The 18,546-nt window shown below is 42.5% G+C and overlaps 1 protein-coding gene across 2 annotated transcripts in view; it reads right to left on the reverse strand.

The window, feature by feature from the left end:
- The window catches only part of LOC135512193 (cell division cycle and apoptosis regulator protein 1-like), a 32,148-nt gene extending 21,838 nt beyond the window's left edge, over window positions 1-10,310 (reverse strand). Inside the window, exons 1-10 of one of the 2 annotated variants that reach the window (XM_064933927.1) lie at window positions 10,254-10,310; window positions 8,470-8,633; window positions 5,733-5,911; window positions 4,523-4,693; window positions 1,454-1,483; window positions 1,275-1,304; window positions 1,089-1,118; window positions 895-927; window positions 641-667; window positions 85-293 (exon numbers count right to left, since the gene is read on the reverse strand). In XM_064933927.1, coding sequence (XP_064789999.1) covers window positions 85-293; window positions 641-667; window positions 895-927; window positions 1,089-1,118; window positions 1,275-1,304; window positions 1,454-1,483; window positions 4,523-4,693; window positions 5,733-5,911; window positions 8,470-8,581 — 821 coding nt within the window. In that variant the 5' untranslated portion in view covers window positions 8,582-8,633; window positions 10,254-10,310. The remainder of the gene's footprint in view (window positions 1-84; window positions 294-640; window positions 668-894; window positions 928-1,088; window positions 1,119-1,274; window positions 1,305-1,453; window positions 1,484-4,522; window positions 4,694-5,732; window positions 5,912-8,469; window positions 8,634-10,253) is intronic. The other variant, XM_064933928.1, reaches the window with a different exon arrangement.
- Between the last annotated feature and the right edge of the window lie 8,236 nt (window positions 10,311-18,546).

Consider the following 18,546-nt stretch of genomic DNA (forward strand, 5'->3'; position numbering starts at 1 on the left):
CTATGGCCCGATCCTAAACGGACTCCTAAACTCCATGCACTTGTGTAGATCTGAGAGGACTTGGTCAAGAGTCTGAACACTCACCTGAGCTGAAAGAAGACGTCCTCATCCACAAAGCCGAATGTGTCATGCAGCTTGTTGACAACGCCGGTGAAGACGCGCTGTTTCTGGGGCTGGCTCTGCTGCTGGCTCTGCTGCTGGTGGCTGGAGCGAGGCGTGGGGTAGGACACGGTGATCTGGGCTGTCTGCTGGGGGTTGGACAGAGAGAGGCTGGTGGGGAGAGCCACGGGGGGCTGGGGAGGAGGAAAGTTATAGGTCAGTGTCCAGGGACAACTTCATCCTACTCCTACCTTCTGTATAAGTCCTAAATGGATGAATTGTATGAAGTCCCACTAAATTCTAAATCTGTGTATCTAATAATGGAACTGTTTGAAGTGTCTACTGTATATCGAGCCTATCATGTTATTTGTGATTTAATTGAATCAAATGTCCCTTAGCTGTTCTCTTCATTTATTACAAGGTGTTGATTATTACACTCATTGTGGCCATACACGTCCTGTTATTGTATTTGGCTATGAAGAAGGTTAAAACATTTAACCTGGATTTTAAAACTGAAAAGTGATAAGGTGGGTATGCCTACCGGGAATTTGTTTTCACCACTCCAGTTCTTTCAACATCCGCGCCGATGGCAGAAAAAGAGACACGGCCATGTTAGACTATTATGATGCCGTCACAATTCTTTCCCCAATTTTCATGACAAAATGGCATCTTTTTTAAGCATATTATATTTGACTAAATAATTCTACTCAAGACAAGATGACTTAAGTGGCAATACTTTTTCTGAAAGGTGCATTAAATTTACAAGAGAGACAAGTTTGTTCCTAATTAGCCTACCTGTGAAAGCAGTGCTTGCTGGGGCTGGGGGAGCTGTGGAGAGAATGATAGATAGAGACAGATAGAGAGAAAGAGAACAGTTACTACTGTGCGTATATAGAATAGAGTACATTCCACACCCCAGCACCAAGCATGAAGTGCCTTGTGATTTGAATTATTTGACTGTGCTGCGACTGCGAGCCGCTGCTGCTTACCCCATATAAGTCTGTATGCTGTTGATGTTGCTAAAGAGACAGGGTACACAAACACGCAGAAATGGCAATAAGTCTTTCATTGGGTCAACTATACATTTGTTGATTGATAGATATCATGAGTATGGCTTTTCTCAAATCAAGGCGATTCAAAGTTGTCTGTGCGAGTTGCAAACATCAATAATTTACCCCGTATGAGTCTGTATGTTGTTGATGTTGCTGAAGAGACGGGATACACACACGCAGAAATTGCAATAAGTATTTCATTGAGTAAATAATACATTTGTTGATTGATACATATGAGTATAGCCTTTCTCAAATCAAGGCGATGAAGAGTTGTCTGTGTGAGTTGCACATCAATAATTTACCCCGTATGAGTCTGTATGTTGTTGATGTTGCTGAAGAGACGGGGTACACACACAAATGCAGAAATTGCAATAAGTCTTTCATTGAATAAACATTACATTGTTTGATTGACACATATCAAGTGACCAGCTTTAGTGAGGTATTTTTTAAGATGTGTTGAACATCAATAATTTGCACACAAAAAAAAAATCTTAGAGAATGCAGCACAGGAGGCTGCAGAGGCGAGGACGGCTCATAATGATGTCTGGAACAATGCAAACGGAATGGCATCAAACACCTGGAAACCATGTCTGATGTACAGTTGAAGTAGGAAGTTTACTTGTTTACTAGTTTAGTTGGAGTCATTAAAACTTGTTTTTCAACCACTCCACAAATTTCTTGTTAACAAACTATAGTTTTGGCAAGTCAGTTAGGACATCTACTTTGTGTATGACACAAGTCATTTTTCTAACAATTGTTTACAGACAGATTATTTCACCTATAATTCACTGCATCACAATTCCAGTGGGTCAGAAGTTTACATACACTAAGTTGACTGTGCCTTTAAACAGCTTGGAAAATTCCAGAAAATTGTCATGGCTTTAGAAGCTTCTGATAGGCTAATTGACATTATTTGAGTCAATTGGAGGTCTACCTGTGGATGTATTTCAAGGCCTACCTTCAAACTCAGTGCCTCTTTGCTTGACATCATGGGAAAATCAAAAGAAATCAGCCAAGACTTCAGAAAAATAATTGTAGACCTCCACAAGTCTGGTTCAACCTTTGGAGCAATTTCCAAATGCCTGAAGGTACCATGTTAATCTGTACAATAGTACGCAAGTACAAACACCATGGGACCACACAGCCGTCACACCGCTCAGGAAGGAGACGCGTTCTGTGCGTAAAGTGCAAATCAATCCCAGAACAGCAGCAAAGGACATTGTGAAGATACTGGAGGAAACAGGTACAAATGTATCTATATCCACAGTAAAACAAGTCTTATAATTGACATAACCTGAAAAGCCGCGCAGCAAGGAAGAAGTCACTGCTCCAAAACTGCCATAAAAAAGCCAGACTATGTTTGCAACTGCACATGGGGACAAATATTGTACTTTTTGGAGAAATGTCCTCTGATCTGATGAAACAAAAATAGAACTGTTTGGCCATAATGACCATTGTTATGTTAGGAGGAAAAATAGGGAGGCTTGCAAGCCGAAGGAACACCACCCAACCGTGAAGCACAGGGATGGCAGCATCATGTTGTGTGGGTGCTCTGCTGCATGAGGGACTGGTGCACTTCACAAAATAGATGGCACTATGAGGTAGGAAAATAATATGGATATATTGAAGCAAAGTCTCAAGACATCAGTCAGGAAGTTAAAACTTAGTCGCAAATAGGTCTTCCAAACGGACAATGACCCCAAGCATACTTCCAAAGTTGTGGCAAAATGGCTTAAGGACAACAAAGTCAAGGTATTGGGGTGGCCATCACAAAGCCCTGACCTCAACCCTATAGAAAATTTGTAGGCAGAACTGAAAAAGCATGTGCGAACAAGGAGGCCTACAAACCTGACTCAGTTACACCAGCTCTGTCAGGAGGAATGGGCCAAAATTCACCCAACTTATTACGGGAAGCTTGTGGAAGGCTACCCGAAGTGTTTGACCCAAGTTAAACAATTTAAAGGCAATGCTACCAAATACTAATTGAGTGTATGTAAACTTCTGACCCACTGGGAATGTGATGAAAGAAATAAAAGCTGAAATAAATCACTCTACTATTATTCTGACATTTCACACTCTTAAAATAAAGTGGTGAACCTAATTTACCTAAGACAGGACATTTTTACTAGGATTAAATGTCAGGAATTGTGAAAACTGAGTTAATGTATTTGGTGTATGTAAACTTCCATATCTAAACTTCCGAATTCAACTGTATTTGATATCATTCCACTGATTCCTCTCCAGTCATTACCACAAGCCCGTCCTTCCCAATTAAGGTGCCACCGACCTCCTGTGGAATGTAGTATAAGACAACTACTACATAGGTCAAAGAGAACAAGAGGGAAAACTATGCTGCAGAGTCTAGCCTCTAAAAAATCTGATTTGACAAACACTGATGCCATTTTCTTTTATCTAAGTGAAACCCATTTGTCAATGAAATCCTGTGACTAAGTGAGTGAGAGGTCTAACTGACGTGATATGAACCGGCTGCTCTGGGTTAGAACACTGTGTTCTTAAAGTGGGTTAAAGTTCTGGAACTCTGCCCAGTTCGACAGTTTTGCTGACAAGCTCTAATTCGTTTACAAACCAAGCAGCAAAAACATGTATCAAACCCCCAACAACAGAGCACTACTCCAGATAAGACCCAGTGGCATTCTCTCTTTTTTTTTTACCCCCTTTTCTCCCCAATTTCGTGGTATCCAATTGTTGTAGTAGCTACCATCTTGTCTCATCGCTACAACTCCCGTACGGGCTCGGGAGAGACGAAGGTTGAAAGTCATGCGTCCTCCGATACACAACCCAACCAGCCGTACTGCTTCTTAACACAGCGCGCAACCAACCCGGAAGCCAGCCGCACCAATGTGTCGGAGGGTACACCGTGCACCTGGCAACCTTGGTTAGCGCGCACTGCGCCCGGCCCGCCACAGGAGTCACTGGTGCGCGATGAGACAAGGACATCCCTACCGACCAAGCCCTCGCTAACCCGGACGACGCTAGGCCAATTGTGCGTCGCCCCACGGACCTCACGGTCGCGGCCGGTTACGACAGAGCCTGGGCGCGAACCCAGTGCCCTTAACTACTGCGCCACCCGGGAGGCCCCCAGTGGCATTCTCAAAGCCTTTATAACCACAGAATATTTTGTATAACTAATAAGGAAAGATATGTGCTCATCAGGAGAAATTGAAGACATTACGAATTCCAGATTGATCGTCATATGAACAAACATTATATGACATACTAAACATCTTCTCCAATCATAGCCATCAGGGGCAAAACTCAAAACACATAAGGTCAATAGCTTCTAAGTGAAATTTCATCCTATTCAACCTAGAACAGGGTATTTCACTTGGTGTAATGGCCATGTGTCTCACCTGATGGGGTACATTGTAGAGCTGCTGAGGAGGCGGCTGCTGAGGAGGAGGCTGTTGTTGTTGCTGCTGCTGCTGTTGTTGTTGCTGCTGCTGTTGTTGTTGCTGCTGCTGCTGCTGCTGTTGCTGCTGCTGCTGCTGCTGATACTGCTGCAAGGCCGAGTTGATTTGAGACTAAAACAATAAGTGAGATGAGACAGAAAGAAAAAGTTAAAATGACTTGATGTTGCTTTGAAGGGAAGACCATTTACTAAACGTTGAGTATGAAGTCACTAACTCACAGCGATGAGAAAAACAAATGTTATTTTCCTCAGACTTTCACTCAGAATCTAAAGAATATGTTGTTCACACTGATCTGTCTCATGGTGTGGGCGTGTTCATCAGTTGATCACCCACAAATCAGAACATGAGAACAGGTTTTCCAACATCACAGCTCCTTCAAGTCTTGTGAGGTTTGGCCACTTACCAATCTCTGTACCTTGGTGGTTCCCAAACCAGTTTGTCTGACCAAAATAATGTTCCCTAGCTCACGTTATTCTTTGTTTCCCAGTACCTTTTGCTTTTCTAGTTAGAGCCTAATGTTAGCTAGCTAATATTGAACCTGGTTGGTTAGCTCTTAGCACTGTGACATTGTTGGCACTTTGTTCATTGTTGTTTAACTAGCTAACGTTAGCTGGCTGTCTGGCTCATTTGCTAACATTATGTGGCTTGTGTACAACACCTGCTGAATATGGCCGGTGCCAGTAAACGTCTGCAAAAAAGCGTAATTAAATTGTTGCCAGCAGAGCTGGTTAGGCTGTTTTCATGTTATCCAGAGGTAAACAAATCATCGGCCAGTGCGTCAAGTGTGCACTCCAAGAGCGAAACAAGATGGGTTGGGCTAAAGCTGAAGAGGGTGTGAACGATGCTGAATGGGTGTAGACAAAGAAGAGCTAGATACCAAAACATTCAAAGGTGATTTTCTCAAAAGTGAGTTTACAAATTCAGCAACTTTCAAAGCAGAATTACTTTCCCATTGTTCCTCAAATGCAGTGTATAATAAACCATTTTGTAGTCTCTACTTTTATCCAATGTAAAAAAACACAATTTCACATTTTGCTACATAAGACCGAATCCAGGTGGTGAGTCACAAATATTATCATATTCTGTTAAAGAACATTTAGCTGCATTGTGCCTAGCAGAACACTGCCCAGCTGACCCTTGCGTAGCTCACCTGTTGCAGTGCTGCAGCGGCGGCAGCTGCGGCTTGCTGCTGCAGGGCTGCAGTCTGTTGGGATAGTTGGTAGTTGGAGGCGGACGACTGGGAGTTGAGGGAAGCTGCAGACATGGCCGATTGCTGGGAGTACATAGAGGGAGACGCACCCAGGAGAGATGGCTGCTGCACACCGAGAGCTGCAGGGGAGAGATGGATGTGGGAATAGAAGAATGCATAAAGAGTGGTGTTGGGATGTATGGCAAGTGAGAGGAATGGAGTGATAGACCGTCAGAACGAGAAACAGAAAACAAATGACGGGAGAGAGAGAAAGAAAAAAGTATAGTACTTTGAATATCCAGAGGACTAATCTGAACCCCCTCCATCACAAACTTTGCCAAAGAGATCAGTGAGATTCAGTTTCCTTCAAGCACTGTACACTCAACCCAGGGTTACCGTTATCCGGTAATAGCAAGCCTTTGTCCCAAAAAATAATAATAGAAAAAACGATAAATAAAATTGGCACCAGCCAATTTGCGAAATAATGCTTTTTGGCCTATTTATTGATGGAAATACCAGTCAATGTAAATACATGTGAGTGGTCATGCTTATCAGTCTATAGGTACGTTTGCATAATTTAGTAATATAATTGCGCACAGTATATTCTTTATGCATCTTATTTATCACACGCGTAGGCCTACAGCAAACATATACAGAGCCCTTGAACAGAAAATCAGTCAGCAGCAAAAGCTTCTGCTACAGCATCTCAAACAGCAAACATAGGCAACGGAAGTCAGGCTTCATCAGCGCATCACACACCACTTTGCAATGAGCTGGAGGCAGTATCATTTTGAAAACATATACTTAATTGTTTGAAACCTGAACATTTTAATACATATTATCAGGCATGTCTTACCAGCTTCAAAATGTGTAGCCTAGACAACTTTAGTTCATTGTTCAGTAGCCAAATTATTTTCTCTGTCACATGAAACCACTTGCACGAGCGGTGTCCTTTTGATAATGGTGTTTTCCTGCTAATTGCATTATGGAACGAACATTAGTGCGTAGTCTAATGCCTTGTGCGCATTGCTGCGCTTATAATGTTAAGAACATTACACATTTTAAGATAAACGTTCTGATCTATTGCATCACTCATTGCTTAGATGTGGATGTCAATTAAGGCAGCCCCCCACACCTCTCTGATTTAGAGGGGTTGGGTTAAATGCAGAAGACACATTTCAGTTGAATGCATTCAGTTGTACAACTGACTAGGTATCCCCCTTTCCATTTTTTTTTTAAATTTTAATTTCTTTAATGTAGCCTAGGTCTACTGGTTGTATGAATTTGAAATCCATCGTCCCACAACTGTCCCAAAGTCTGGAATAGGCCATTTCTTTCTCCACCAGCTGACCAAAAAAATGTGTCAACTTTTTTACTATGAGGGATAGTAGATTGACATGGAATAACTGTCCACATTTACTAGCCTAACATCTTAAAAGTGCACATCAGAATTTCGTAGGAAAGACCGCACATCGTCCTCAACATTCATGCTCTGTTAATCCTTATGTGTCTAAGCTGGGGGTTCGGTCTACTAAGATAACATACGGAATTCTTCAGATAGCTAAATGATCCTTGGGGCGACAGGGTAGCCTAGTGGTTAGAGTGTTGGACTAGTAACCGGAAGGTTGCAAGTTCAAATCTGTCGTTCTGCTCCTGAACAGGCAGTTAACCCACAGTTCCTAGGCCGTCATTGAAAGTAAGAATTTGTTCTTAACTGACTTGCCTAGTTAAATAAGGCTAAAAAAAATACAAAAATCCTTGGTATGACTACGTGACATAGAATATTAGGACCCCTTAAGGTATATATATATATTTTTTTTTTTAATCTAAAATTTGATGAAACAGCATTTACCTTACTGCTATTATCCCATAGAAACACATTGAATAACAGCTTCATACATGGATAAATATAGAGTAAAACAAAATAATTCAAAAAATGAAGTTATGAAAGATTGACATGTTTTAACCCCCTATTTTAGGCACAAAACTATCTCCATATATACTGTACTTCCATTAATTTTTTAAGCTGGTACCGGGCTACTTTCAGACAAGTCTTGTGAGGCTTGTGGGTGTCCTAGAGCAAAACAACCAACCTGTTCGTGAGATACTCACCTTTCCTTAGAGGGGGCATATTAGTGTGTAGCCCAAACTGTTCGGACACTACTGACAGAAGTTGGCACATTGGCTGTATCGACTTCAGACAAGTCCTGTGACATTTCTGGGGGTCGTAGAGCAAAACGGAGAACACCATTGTGTTCGTGGGAGTCATCTTTAGTTTGTAGGTCAAACCGTTCTGACGTTTTCCTGAGAAGACCAATTTTCGGAATGTCTCATGATCTGACAAACACTGCTCTAGCTCTGCCACCTTCACCGCAGATGCGGAAGGGCGACATTGGCAGATGCTGTGGGTTGAGACGCAGCCCATGCCAAAAAAACTGATGGATTTTGATTGGAAATGTTTTGTGTTAATTAATGTAGACTCAAGGGGGTGAATATGAATTACCATAATCTAAATGTGATTTCTTCTGGATGGACACCCTAATCACAAATATCTTGTAAATGAAAATACTGCCGGTCAAATGTCCAGCGTCACATTTTCCTATCTGAAACCCTGCCTCAACCTCACATTAATTGTATCCCACAGATGAGTACAGATTATAGAAGGAAAGGCAGTCATCCTGAAAAATGTCATACTCACAGTGTAGGCTGTTGAGGTCCATGGACTGTCCTGAATGGCTGGGCTGGGACACCCCCGTGGCAGTGAACTGAGCCGCCCACGGTGGGTTCTTCTGTCCCCCAAACTGGGCCATGAGTCACGGCTCGAACTTAAGTGTATTGACGGAACTGATTTAGGTTTATATCCTGTCAAAACAACAACCGGAAACGGGCCTTTTTGTATAAGGATTCTTCATTTGACATTTACCTTGCTTGCATTGACCACAAACACAGGCAGCTAGCAACAAAAACAAACAATACAGGAGGAAATTGTTACAGATTTACTTACAGCTAATACAATACCGAGCTAGCTAAATCATATCAGCTAACGTTAGCTTGGCTAATATATCGATAAGTTACCACCTTGGCTAAAACAACAACAATGTTGGCCCTCTTGACAGCTGCCTCTACTAGGCGGGATAGTGAGACGAGCAACAACAGAATTAATGGGCAGGTTAGCAAAACTGCTGGAAAATGTCACTTAGTTGGCCAGCTAGCTATCCCTTGATCATGACTCAGTTTTATTACATTACACATAAGAGTCATTGGACGAATTCGTCTTCTGTATGGGACCTTTTGTTAATAATTAGAAAGCCTTAGAATTAGAAAAATTAATGAATGTGGCATACTATTTAGTTAGCCACTTCAACTCTGATGCCCTCTGGTGGCATTTTCTAAACTTCGCATAATATTCTATACTTCAGAACTAAGTCTGACAAACACAAGTTTAGCACTGTTAGAAAGGTGGAAAACAATGTGTTTACTACAGAGCCTGAGATACAACAGATTCCCAGTTTGTCCACGAGACAGCAGTAGATCACATGATGTCTCTTGGCCACTTTAAAATCAAATCAAATTTTATTTGTCACATACACATGGTTAGCAAATGTTAATGCGAGTGTAGCGAAATGCATGTCATGTGCTTCTAGTTCCGACCATGCAGTAAAATCAGTTGAGTCACTGTGCTAGAAAGGTTGAATGGATTTCCAAGCCTGACATATTAAAATGACCATAGCAATCAGGCCTTTCAAGTTATCAAGGTGAGAAAACATATTTTCATCATTCACGTTTCCTATTGTAAATGGGTGAGAAATCAACGGTGCATGTGGAGGATGCATACAATATAATGTGGATGGAGAAGAAAATGCATTGTTTTACAATGAGTGTGTATCCTTTCCTACTAAATGTTTGCACTAATTAGTGACTTGACCTACATTGCACACTATGAATATGCCCATTGCGCATGATTTATGGCCTTTATTAGAGGGGGGTCTACAAAAGCTGTAGCTTTCAAATGATTTTTACTTTCTATTTTCTGAACAAACATTTTTTGGTAGGTACCTGTACCGTGCTCAAAACTACCGAGAGTTTTACAGGCCATCTAGCTAATGCACATGCTAGACAATTACAGATATCTACCTGGTTAGCCTATAACTATAAATAGCCATAGGCTAACTAACAACATTTGCTGGGTTACCTTGCAAACGGAGATAAATAGCTAAATAGCTACCTAGTTTGCTATGATGATAGCTAGCTTTGATGATGACTCGTGGGTTTTGCTATCAAAGCAGAGACGAGTAGCTAACGTTAGCTATAACGAGGCCTAAGCAAGGCAACACACGACGCAGCTCTATAAAAGACCGAAGGACAGCAAGGTTGATAGGCATTCCAATTTTGCGACAATAATTGATTTATGCAGTAAGGGAGCATCCAAAATGTTTATTAGATTAACAGATAGAGGAAAAAATATTGGCCTCACGCCTTTACCTCTATCCTCTGTTCATTCGCCGGCGGAGATGGATCAAAAACTGTCGCCGCGCATGCGTAGATCAGGGGGCGCGCACGCGCGCTACGTACTTTTCTTTGACGACAAAATAACAAGGTCGGTCAGGCAATCTGTGTAATCTTCAGAAAGTATTAATATCCCTTGATTTATTCCATATTTTGCTGTGTTACGGCCTGAATTCAAATTTGATAAAAACATTTTTTAAATTCTCGACCATCTACACAAATACCCAATAATACAGTTACAGGCAGTTAACCCACTGTTCCTAGGCCGTCATTGAAAATAAAAATTTGTTCTTATCTGACTTGCCTAGTTTAAATAAAGGTAAAATTTAAAAAAAAATAATGACCAGGTGAAAACGTTTGTAGAAATGTTTGCAAATTTATTGATAATTAAATACAGAAATATCTCATTTACATAAGCATTCACACCCCCAAGCCAACAAATGTCAGTCACTTTTGGCAGCGATTACAGCCGTGACTCATTCTGGGTATGTCTAACATCTTTGCACATCTGGATTGTACAATATTTCCACATTTTTTTTTCATAATCTGTCAAGTTGGTTGTTGATTATTGTTAGACAGCCATTTTCAAGTCTTGCCATAAATAAATAAATACAGTGAAGAGGGGAAGAGGTAGTTGTTTGGACTAAAATATAGATGGGCTATGTACAGGTGCAGTAATCTGTGAGCTACTCTGGTGACCAGCGAGCTGAGATAAGGGGTGACTTTACCTAGCAGGGTCTTGTAGATGACCTGGAGCCAGTGGGCTTGGCGACGAGTATGAAGCGAGGGCCAGCCAATGTGAGCATACAGGTCGCAGTGGTGGGTGGGTAGTATATGGGGCTTTGGTGACAAAACGGATGGCACTGTGATAGACTGCATCCAATTTATTGAGTAGGGTATTGGAGGATATTTTGTAAATGACATCGCCGAAGTCGAGGATCGGTGGGATGGTCAGTTTTACGAGGGTATGTTTGGCAGCATGAGTGAAGGATGCTTTGTTGCGAAATAGGAAGCCAATTCTAGATTTAACTTTGGATTAAAGATGTTTGTTGTGAGTCTGAAAGGAGAGTTTACAGTCTAACCAGACACCTAGGTATTTGTAGTTGTCCACATATTCTAAGCCAGAACCGTCCAGAGTAGTGATGCTGGACGGGAGGGCAGGTGCAGGCAGCGATCGGTTGAAGAGCATGCATTTAGTTTTACTTGTATTTAAGAGCAGTTGGAGGCCACGGAAGGAGAGTTGTATGGTATTGAAGCTCGTGTGGAGGGTTGTTAACACAGTGTCCAAAGAAGGGCTAGAAGTATACAGAATGGTGTTGTCAGCGGAGAGGTGGATCAGAGACTCACCAGCAGCAAGAGCGACATCATTGATGTATACAGAGAAGAGAGTCGGCCCAAGAATTGAACCCTGTGGCACCCCCATAGTGACTGCCAGAGGCCCGTACAACAGGCCCTCCGATTTGACACACTGAACTCTGTCAGATAAGTAGTTGGTGAACCAGGCGGGGCAATCATTTGAGAAACCAAGGCTATCGAGTCTGCCGATGAGGTTACAATGAGTGAGTCTGCCGATTTACTGAGTTACAGTTCATATAAGGAAATCAGTCAATTCAAATAAATTAATTAGACCCTAATTTATGGATTTCACATTACTGGGAATACAGATATGCATCTGTTGATTACAGATAACTTATTATTTTAAAGTAGGGGTGTGGATCAGAAAACCAGTCAGTATCTGGTGTGTTCACCATTTGCCTCATGCAGCGCGAAATCTCCTTTGCATAGAGTTGCTCAGGCTGTTGATTATGGCTTGTAGAATGTTGTCCCACTGCTCTTCAATGGCTGTGCAAAGTTACTAGATATTGGCGGTAACTGGAACACGCTGTCGTACATGTCGATCCAGAGCATCCCAAATATGCTCAATAGGTGACATGTCTGGTGAGTATGCAGGTCATGGAAGAACTGGCACATTTTCAGCTTCTGGGAATTGTGTACAGATCCTTGCGACGAAGGGCCGTGCACTATCATGCTGAAACATGAGGTGATGGTGGTGGATGAATGGCACGACTATGGGCCTCAGGATCTCGTTACAGTGTCTCTGTGCATTCAAATTGAAATTGATAATAAATCAATCGTGTTCGTTGTCCCTAGCTTATGCCTGCCCATATCATAACCCCACCTCCACCATAAGGCACTCTGTTCACAACGCTGACATAAGCAAACTGCTCACCCACACATAGCCATTACCTGCCATCTGCCCAGTACAGTTGAAACCGGGACTCATTCGTGAAGAGCACACTTCTCCCCCGTGCCAGTGGCCATCGAAGGTGAGCATTAGTCCACTGAAGTCGGTTACGACGCCAACCTGCAGGCAGGTAAAGACCCCGGTGAGGAAGATGAGCATGCAGCTGAGCTTCCCTGAGACAGCTTCCGGCAGTTTGTGTAGCTGTCCGCGTAGCCGTATGTGGAGGTCCTGGGCTGGCGTGGTTACACGTGGTCGGTGTTTGTGAGGCTGGTTGGACGTACTGCCAAATTCTCTAAAACGACATTGGAGGCAGCTTATGGTTGATAAATTAACATGACATTTTCTGGCTACAGCTCTGGTGGACATCCCTGAAGTCAGCATGCCAATTGCACGTTCCCTCAAAAACTGTGGCATTGTGATATGTGACACAACTGAACATTTTAGTTGCCTTTTATTGTCCCCAGCACAAAGTGCACCTGTGTAATGATCATGCTGTTTAATCAGCTTCTTTATATGCCACACCTATTCAGGTGGATGGATTCTCTTGGCTCACTAACAGGGATGTAAATAAATTTGTGCCCAAAATTTTAGACAAATACGTTTTTTTGTGCGCAGGGGAAATATCTGGGATCTTTTATGCCTGATGAAGACCTAAGGGTCGAAACGTTGTTATAAATAAATATCACCTGGGAGCATGAGCAGCAGTGTGCAGCGTTTTCCATTAATTTGCCATCTTTTATTTCAACTCATGAAATATGGGACCAACACTTTACATGTTTTGTTTATATACAGTGGGGCAAGAAAGTATTTAGTCAGCCATTAATGTTGTGTTGGGCCCAAACATAACACTTTGTATTCAGGACATTTTTTGCACTTTAGTGCATGTTTTGGAATCTTTATTCTGTACAAGCTTCCTTCTTTTCACTCTGTCATTTATGTTATTATTGTGGATTAACTACAATGTTGATCCATCCTCAGTTATGTCCTATCACTGCCATTAAATTATATAACTGCTTTAAAGTCACCATTGGCTTCATGGTGAAATGACTGAGCGGTTTCCTTCCTCTCCGGCAACTAAATTAGGAAGGATGCCTTCATCACTTTGTAGTGACCGGGTGTATTGATACACCATCCAAAGTGTAAATAATAATTTACCATGCTCAAGGGGATATTTATTGTCTGTTTTTTTTTACCCATCTACCAATAGGTGCCCTTCTTTGTGAGACATTTGAAAACCTCCCTTGTCTTAGTGGTTGAATCTTTGTTTGAAATTCACTGCTTGACTGAGAGACCTTACAGATACTTGTATGTGTGGGTTACAGAGATGAGGTAGTCATTCAAATGTCATGTTAAACACTATTGCACACAGTAAGTCCATGCAACTTATTATGTGACTTGTTAAGCACATTTTTACTCCTGAACTTATTGCTATAACAAAGGGGTGTAACACTTTCTAAAAACATAATTCCACTTTGACATTATAGGGTATTTTGTTTAGTCCAGTGACACAATCTATATTTTAATTCATTTTAAATTCAGGCTGTAATACAACAAAATGTGGAAAAATTCAAGGGGTGTGAATTCTTTCTAACTACTGAAATGGGGTCAGGTCTATGTACAGGTGTAGTGTATTTTACGGTCATGATACATGTAGGGAGTTATTACCAGTAACAAGGCTCATCTTCGACCAATGGCTAAATAGTCTAAAGACGAGCAATAAGTGAGACCCACACTGGGGGAAAGCTTGAAGTATCATTGCTGCTCTGTTAAATTTGGAGAAAATATTAAATACTGTGTGAGAAATAATAAATATATTATAATTATATGGAAAATATTTCAGTGTACAAAACATCTGCTCTTTCCATGACATAGACTGACCAGGTGAAAGGTATGATCCGTTATTGATGTCACTACCACTTCAACCAGTGGAGATGAAGGGAGGAAGACAGGTTAAAGGATTTTTAAGTGTTGAGACATTTAAGACATGGATTGTATATTTGTGTCAATCAGAGGGTGAATGGGGAAAAACAAAATATTCAAGTGCCTTTGAATGTGGTATGGTAGTAGGTGCCAGGCGCATGGGTTTGAGAGTATCAAGAACTGCAACGCTGCTGGGTTTTTCACGCTCAAAAGTTTCCCGTCTGTATCAAGAATGGTCCACCACCCAAAGGACATCCAGGCTGTGTAAGAGGCGGCAGGTAGCCTAGTGGTTAGAGCGTTGGACTAGTTGGACAAGATCGAATCCCCGAGCCGATAAGGTAAAAATCTGTTGTTCTGCCCCTGAACAAGGCAGTTAACCCACTGTTCCTAGGCCGTCATTGAAAATAAGAATTTGTTCTTAACTGACTTGCCTAGTAAAATAAAAACATGTCAGAGAGCCATTTTGATTAGTACCCGTGCAGCTTCAGTTCTCCTCTGTGTGGGTTCATGACCTTCTAGGTGCATCTTGTGTGTGTTCTGTCAGTATCCCTCACTGTCCCTTTAAAAGCCATGAGGCAGTAGGGCACCAGTGTTATATTGCTCTACATGCACCTTAACACTATCTACACTGTGGAATAATAATAGGAATTCACAGGAATATGTATTACATGTAACAAGGTTTGCAGCTTGGAAGTATAGAGGTGGGAAAAAATAGATGCTGACCATTTCCCCACCATCACCACCTTGGTGCTCATGTTCCTAGTAACCATTGTCACTCTCCTTTTCCACCCAACCTAAATGCTTCAGCAGATTAGAATAATCTCAACCAGTACCATATGCTTGCCTGTTAAAGCACCAGCATCTCATGACCAAAAATAACTTCTAGACATCAGGACTGCGATTACTCACCATGGACTAGCAGAATCCTTTTTCTTCTTTCACGACTCTGACGAGCCCGAGGCGGAAGATATACGACTCCCTCGGGGAACAGGCCCTGACCCCAGGGCTGGCGGTCTAAGGGCTGGCAGTCTATGTATTTTTGTAAACAACAGCTGGTGCACGATATCGAAGGAAGTCTCGAGCCATTGCTCGCCTGAGGTAGAGTTTCTCATGATAAGCTGCAGACCACATTACCTGCCGAGAGAGATTTTGTCTATATGCTTTGTAGCTGTTTACATACCACCACAATCAGAGGCTGGCACCAACATGTAATTGAATGAGCTGTATTCCACAATAAGCAAACAAGAAAATGCTCACCCAGAGGCGGCTCTCCTAGTAGCCGGGGACTTTAACGCAGGGAAACTTAAATCAGTTTTACCTAACTTCCTAATTTCCCAAATTCTTCAGAATTTCTAACATGTTAAATGTGCAACCAGAGAGAAAAGAACTCTGGACCACCTTTACTCCACACACAGAGATGCATACAAAGCTCTCCCTCACCCTCCATTTGGCAAATTACAAGCAAAAATTAAAGCAGGAAGCACCAGTGACTAGATCAATAAAAAAGTTGTCAGATGAAGCAGATGCTAAGCTACTGGACTGTTTGCTAGCACAGACTGGAACATGTTCCGAGATTCCTCCAATGGCATTGAGGAGTACACCACATCTGTCATTGGCTTCATCAATAAGTGCATCGATGATATCGTCCCCACAGTGACCGTATGTACATACCCCAACCAGAAACCATGGATTACAGGCAGCATCTGCACTGAGCTAAAGGCTAGGAGCGGGACTCTAACCCAGAAGCTTTAAGAAATTCCACCATGCCCTCCGACGAACCATCAAACAGGCAAACCATCAATACACGACTATGATCCCGTACCACACCGGCTGTGACGCTTATCGGATATGACAGGGCCTGCAAACCATTACAGACAACAAAGGTAAGCACAGCCGAGAGCTGCCCAGTGACACGGGTCTACCGGACAAGCTAAAGTACTTCTATGCTCACTTCAAGGCAAATAACACTGAAAACATGCATGAGAGCACCAGCTGTACAGGAAGACTGTGTGATCACACTCTCCTCAGACGATGTGAGTAAGACCTTTAGACACGTCAACATTCACACGGCCGCAGGGCCAGACGGATTACCAGGACGTGTACAGCGAGAATGCGCTGACCAACTAGCAAGTGTCTTCACTGACATTTTCAACCTCTCCCTCTCCCTGTTTCCGATGACAGAACAGTGGTAAGCCTGATCCCTGACAACAATGAGACAGCCTATAGGCAGGAGGTCAGATACCTGGTCGTGTGGTGCCAGGACAACAACCTCTCCCTCAATGTGAGCAAGACAAAGGAGCTGATTGTGGACTACAGGAAAAGGAGGGCAGAACGGGCCCCCATTAATATCAACGGGGCTGCAGTGGAGCGGGTCAAGAGCTTCAAGTTCCTTGGTGTCCACATCACCAACAAACTAACATGACAGTCATGAAGCGGGCATGACGAAGCCTATTCTCCCTCAGGAGACTGAAAAGATTTGGCATGGGTACTCAGATCCTCAAAAGGTTCTACAGCTGCACCAGAGAGCATCCTGGCTGGTTGCATCACTGCCTGGCAACTGCTCAGCCTCCGACCGCAAGGCACTACAGAGGGTAGTGCGAACGGCCCAGTACATCACTGGGGCCAAGCTTCCTGCCATCCAGGACCTCTATACCAGGCAGTATCATAGGAAGGTCCTGAAAATTGTCCAAGACTCCAGCCACCCTATTCATAGACTGTTCTCTCTGCTACCACACGGCGAGCGGTACCGGAGTGCCAAGTCTAGGTCCAAGAGGCTTTTTCCCGCCTCATGAGTCTCTCAGTCACGGCCGACTGGGACACAGCCCGGGATCGAACCTGGGTCTGTAGTGACGCCTCAAGGACTGTGATGCAGTGCCTTAGACCGCTGCACCACTCAGGAGGCCTAGCGGTGCCTTTTCTGTCCCTAGAAAATATAAGTTATTATTTAGTGTAAAATGTGGATTGCAAAAGGCTTTAAATATAATCTCAGGTGTCCTTTACACCAAATATGGATCTTGAAAGGGAATTTAATGCATTTTAAACACTTTTGTCAGTGGGTGTAAGAGTTTTTGCCATGTCCCAAGGTGTTATCAAGGTGTTATCAAGTCTCAAAATAATAACGTTTAACATTTTTCTTAATTATTTTAAAGTATCAATATTTTTTTTCTTCATGATTATTGTATTTATTATTATTTTAAGATTTTCTGTGTGTCCCCGATACCACTTTCCACCCTGTTAGTTTGTTGTAATTCTCTATTTAAGAAATCAACCCCTTCCTACAATATTCAGGAAGTGTCATAATTTCTTATGGGTAAAAAAAAGAAGTGTGAAGCTAAATAAATAAACACTAAGTGTATCTATTTGTCCATGTTTCATGTTGTTAGTCTGTATGTTCCACTCATAAATTACACTGTTAGGCTAAATTATATAGAAAAAAAATTATACGGCAGTTCAATCTTTCCACCCTGTTAGGTTTCACCTTGGTAGGATTATGCACCTAACAAATTGGAAAATGCACCCCAATGTTTACGTGCCTGAGCGTGATCAATATGTTTTTCTGAAAGTCAAACATGTCCTTTTTCTGAGAGAACGCATATATTTGTGGCAGGGAGAGGTGAGGGGAGTGGTAATTGAAGGGAGATACCTTGCAGCCCGCTGGCTCCACCCCCGAGCCTTATATGGACATCCTGCCCCAACGAGGTGAGCCTGTGGGTCATTAAGCCAGGGAATGCTTGGGGATAAAAGAGGATGCGGCAGAGAATGGAGAGGGAAGCGAGTGAAATGGCTGTGTGGTTACCCCACTATGTACCGAACCGGTTTGGCAGTGGACCTGAGTTTTATGATTACCCCTGCAGAAGTGGATTGTGGACTGTGAAATGGTTGGTGAATTCCCCCCTTTCCGCAGTGTGCAAAACTCCCAAATAAACTCCCCATTTGCATTCTAGTTGTGCTCCTTGTGTGTGTTTGGTTATTGAACTTGGTGACATGGAAACCCCACACCCTTGAACCTGCTACAATATACAAACATTTTTCCAAAAGATTTGAGGTCCAAATGGCACCGCATTGTAGGAATAACCCGGCTGGTGTTTCTGCTGGTCCTGGCAT

This window comes from Oncorhynchus masou, chromosome 24 (assembly GCF_036934945.1).
Source record: "Oncorhynchus masou masou isolate Uvic2021 chromosome 24, UVic_Omas_1.1, whole genome shotgun sequence".
NCBI lineage: Eukaryota > Metazoa > Chordata > Actinopteri > Salmoniformes > Salmonidae > Oncorhynchus > Oncorhynchus masou.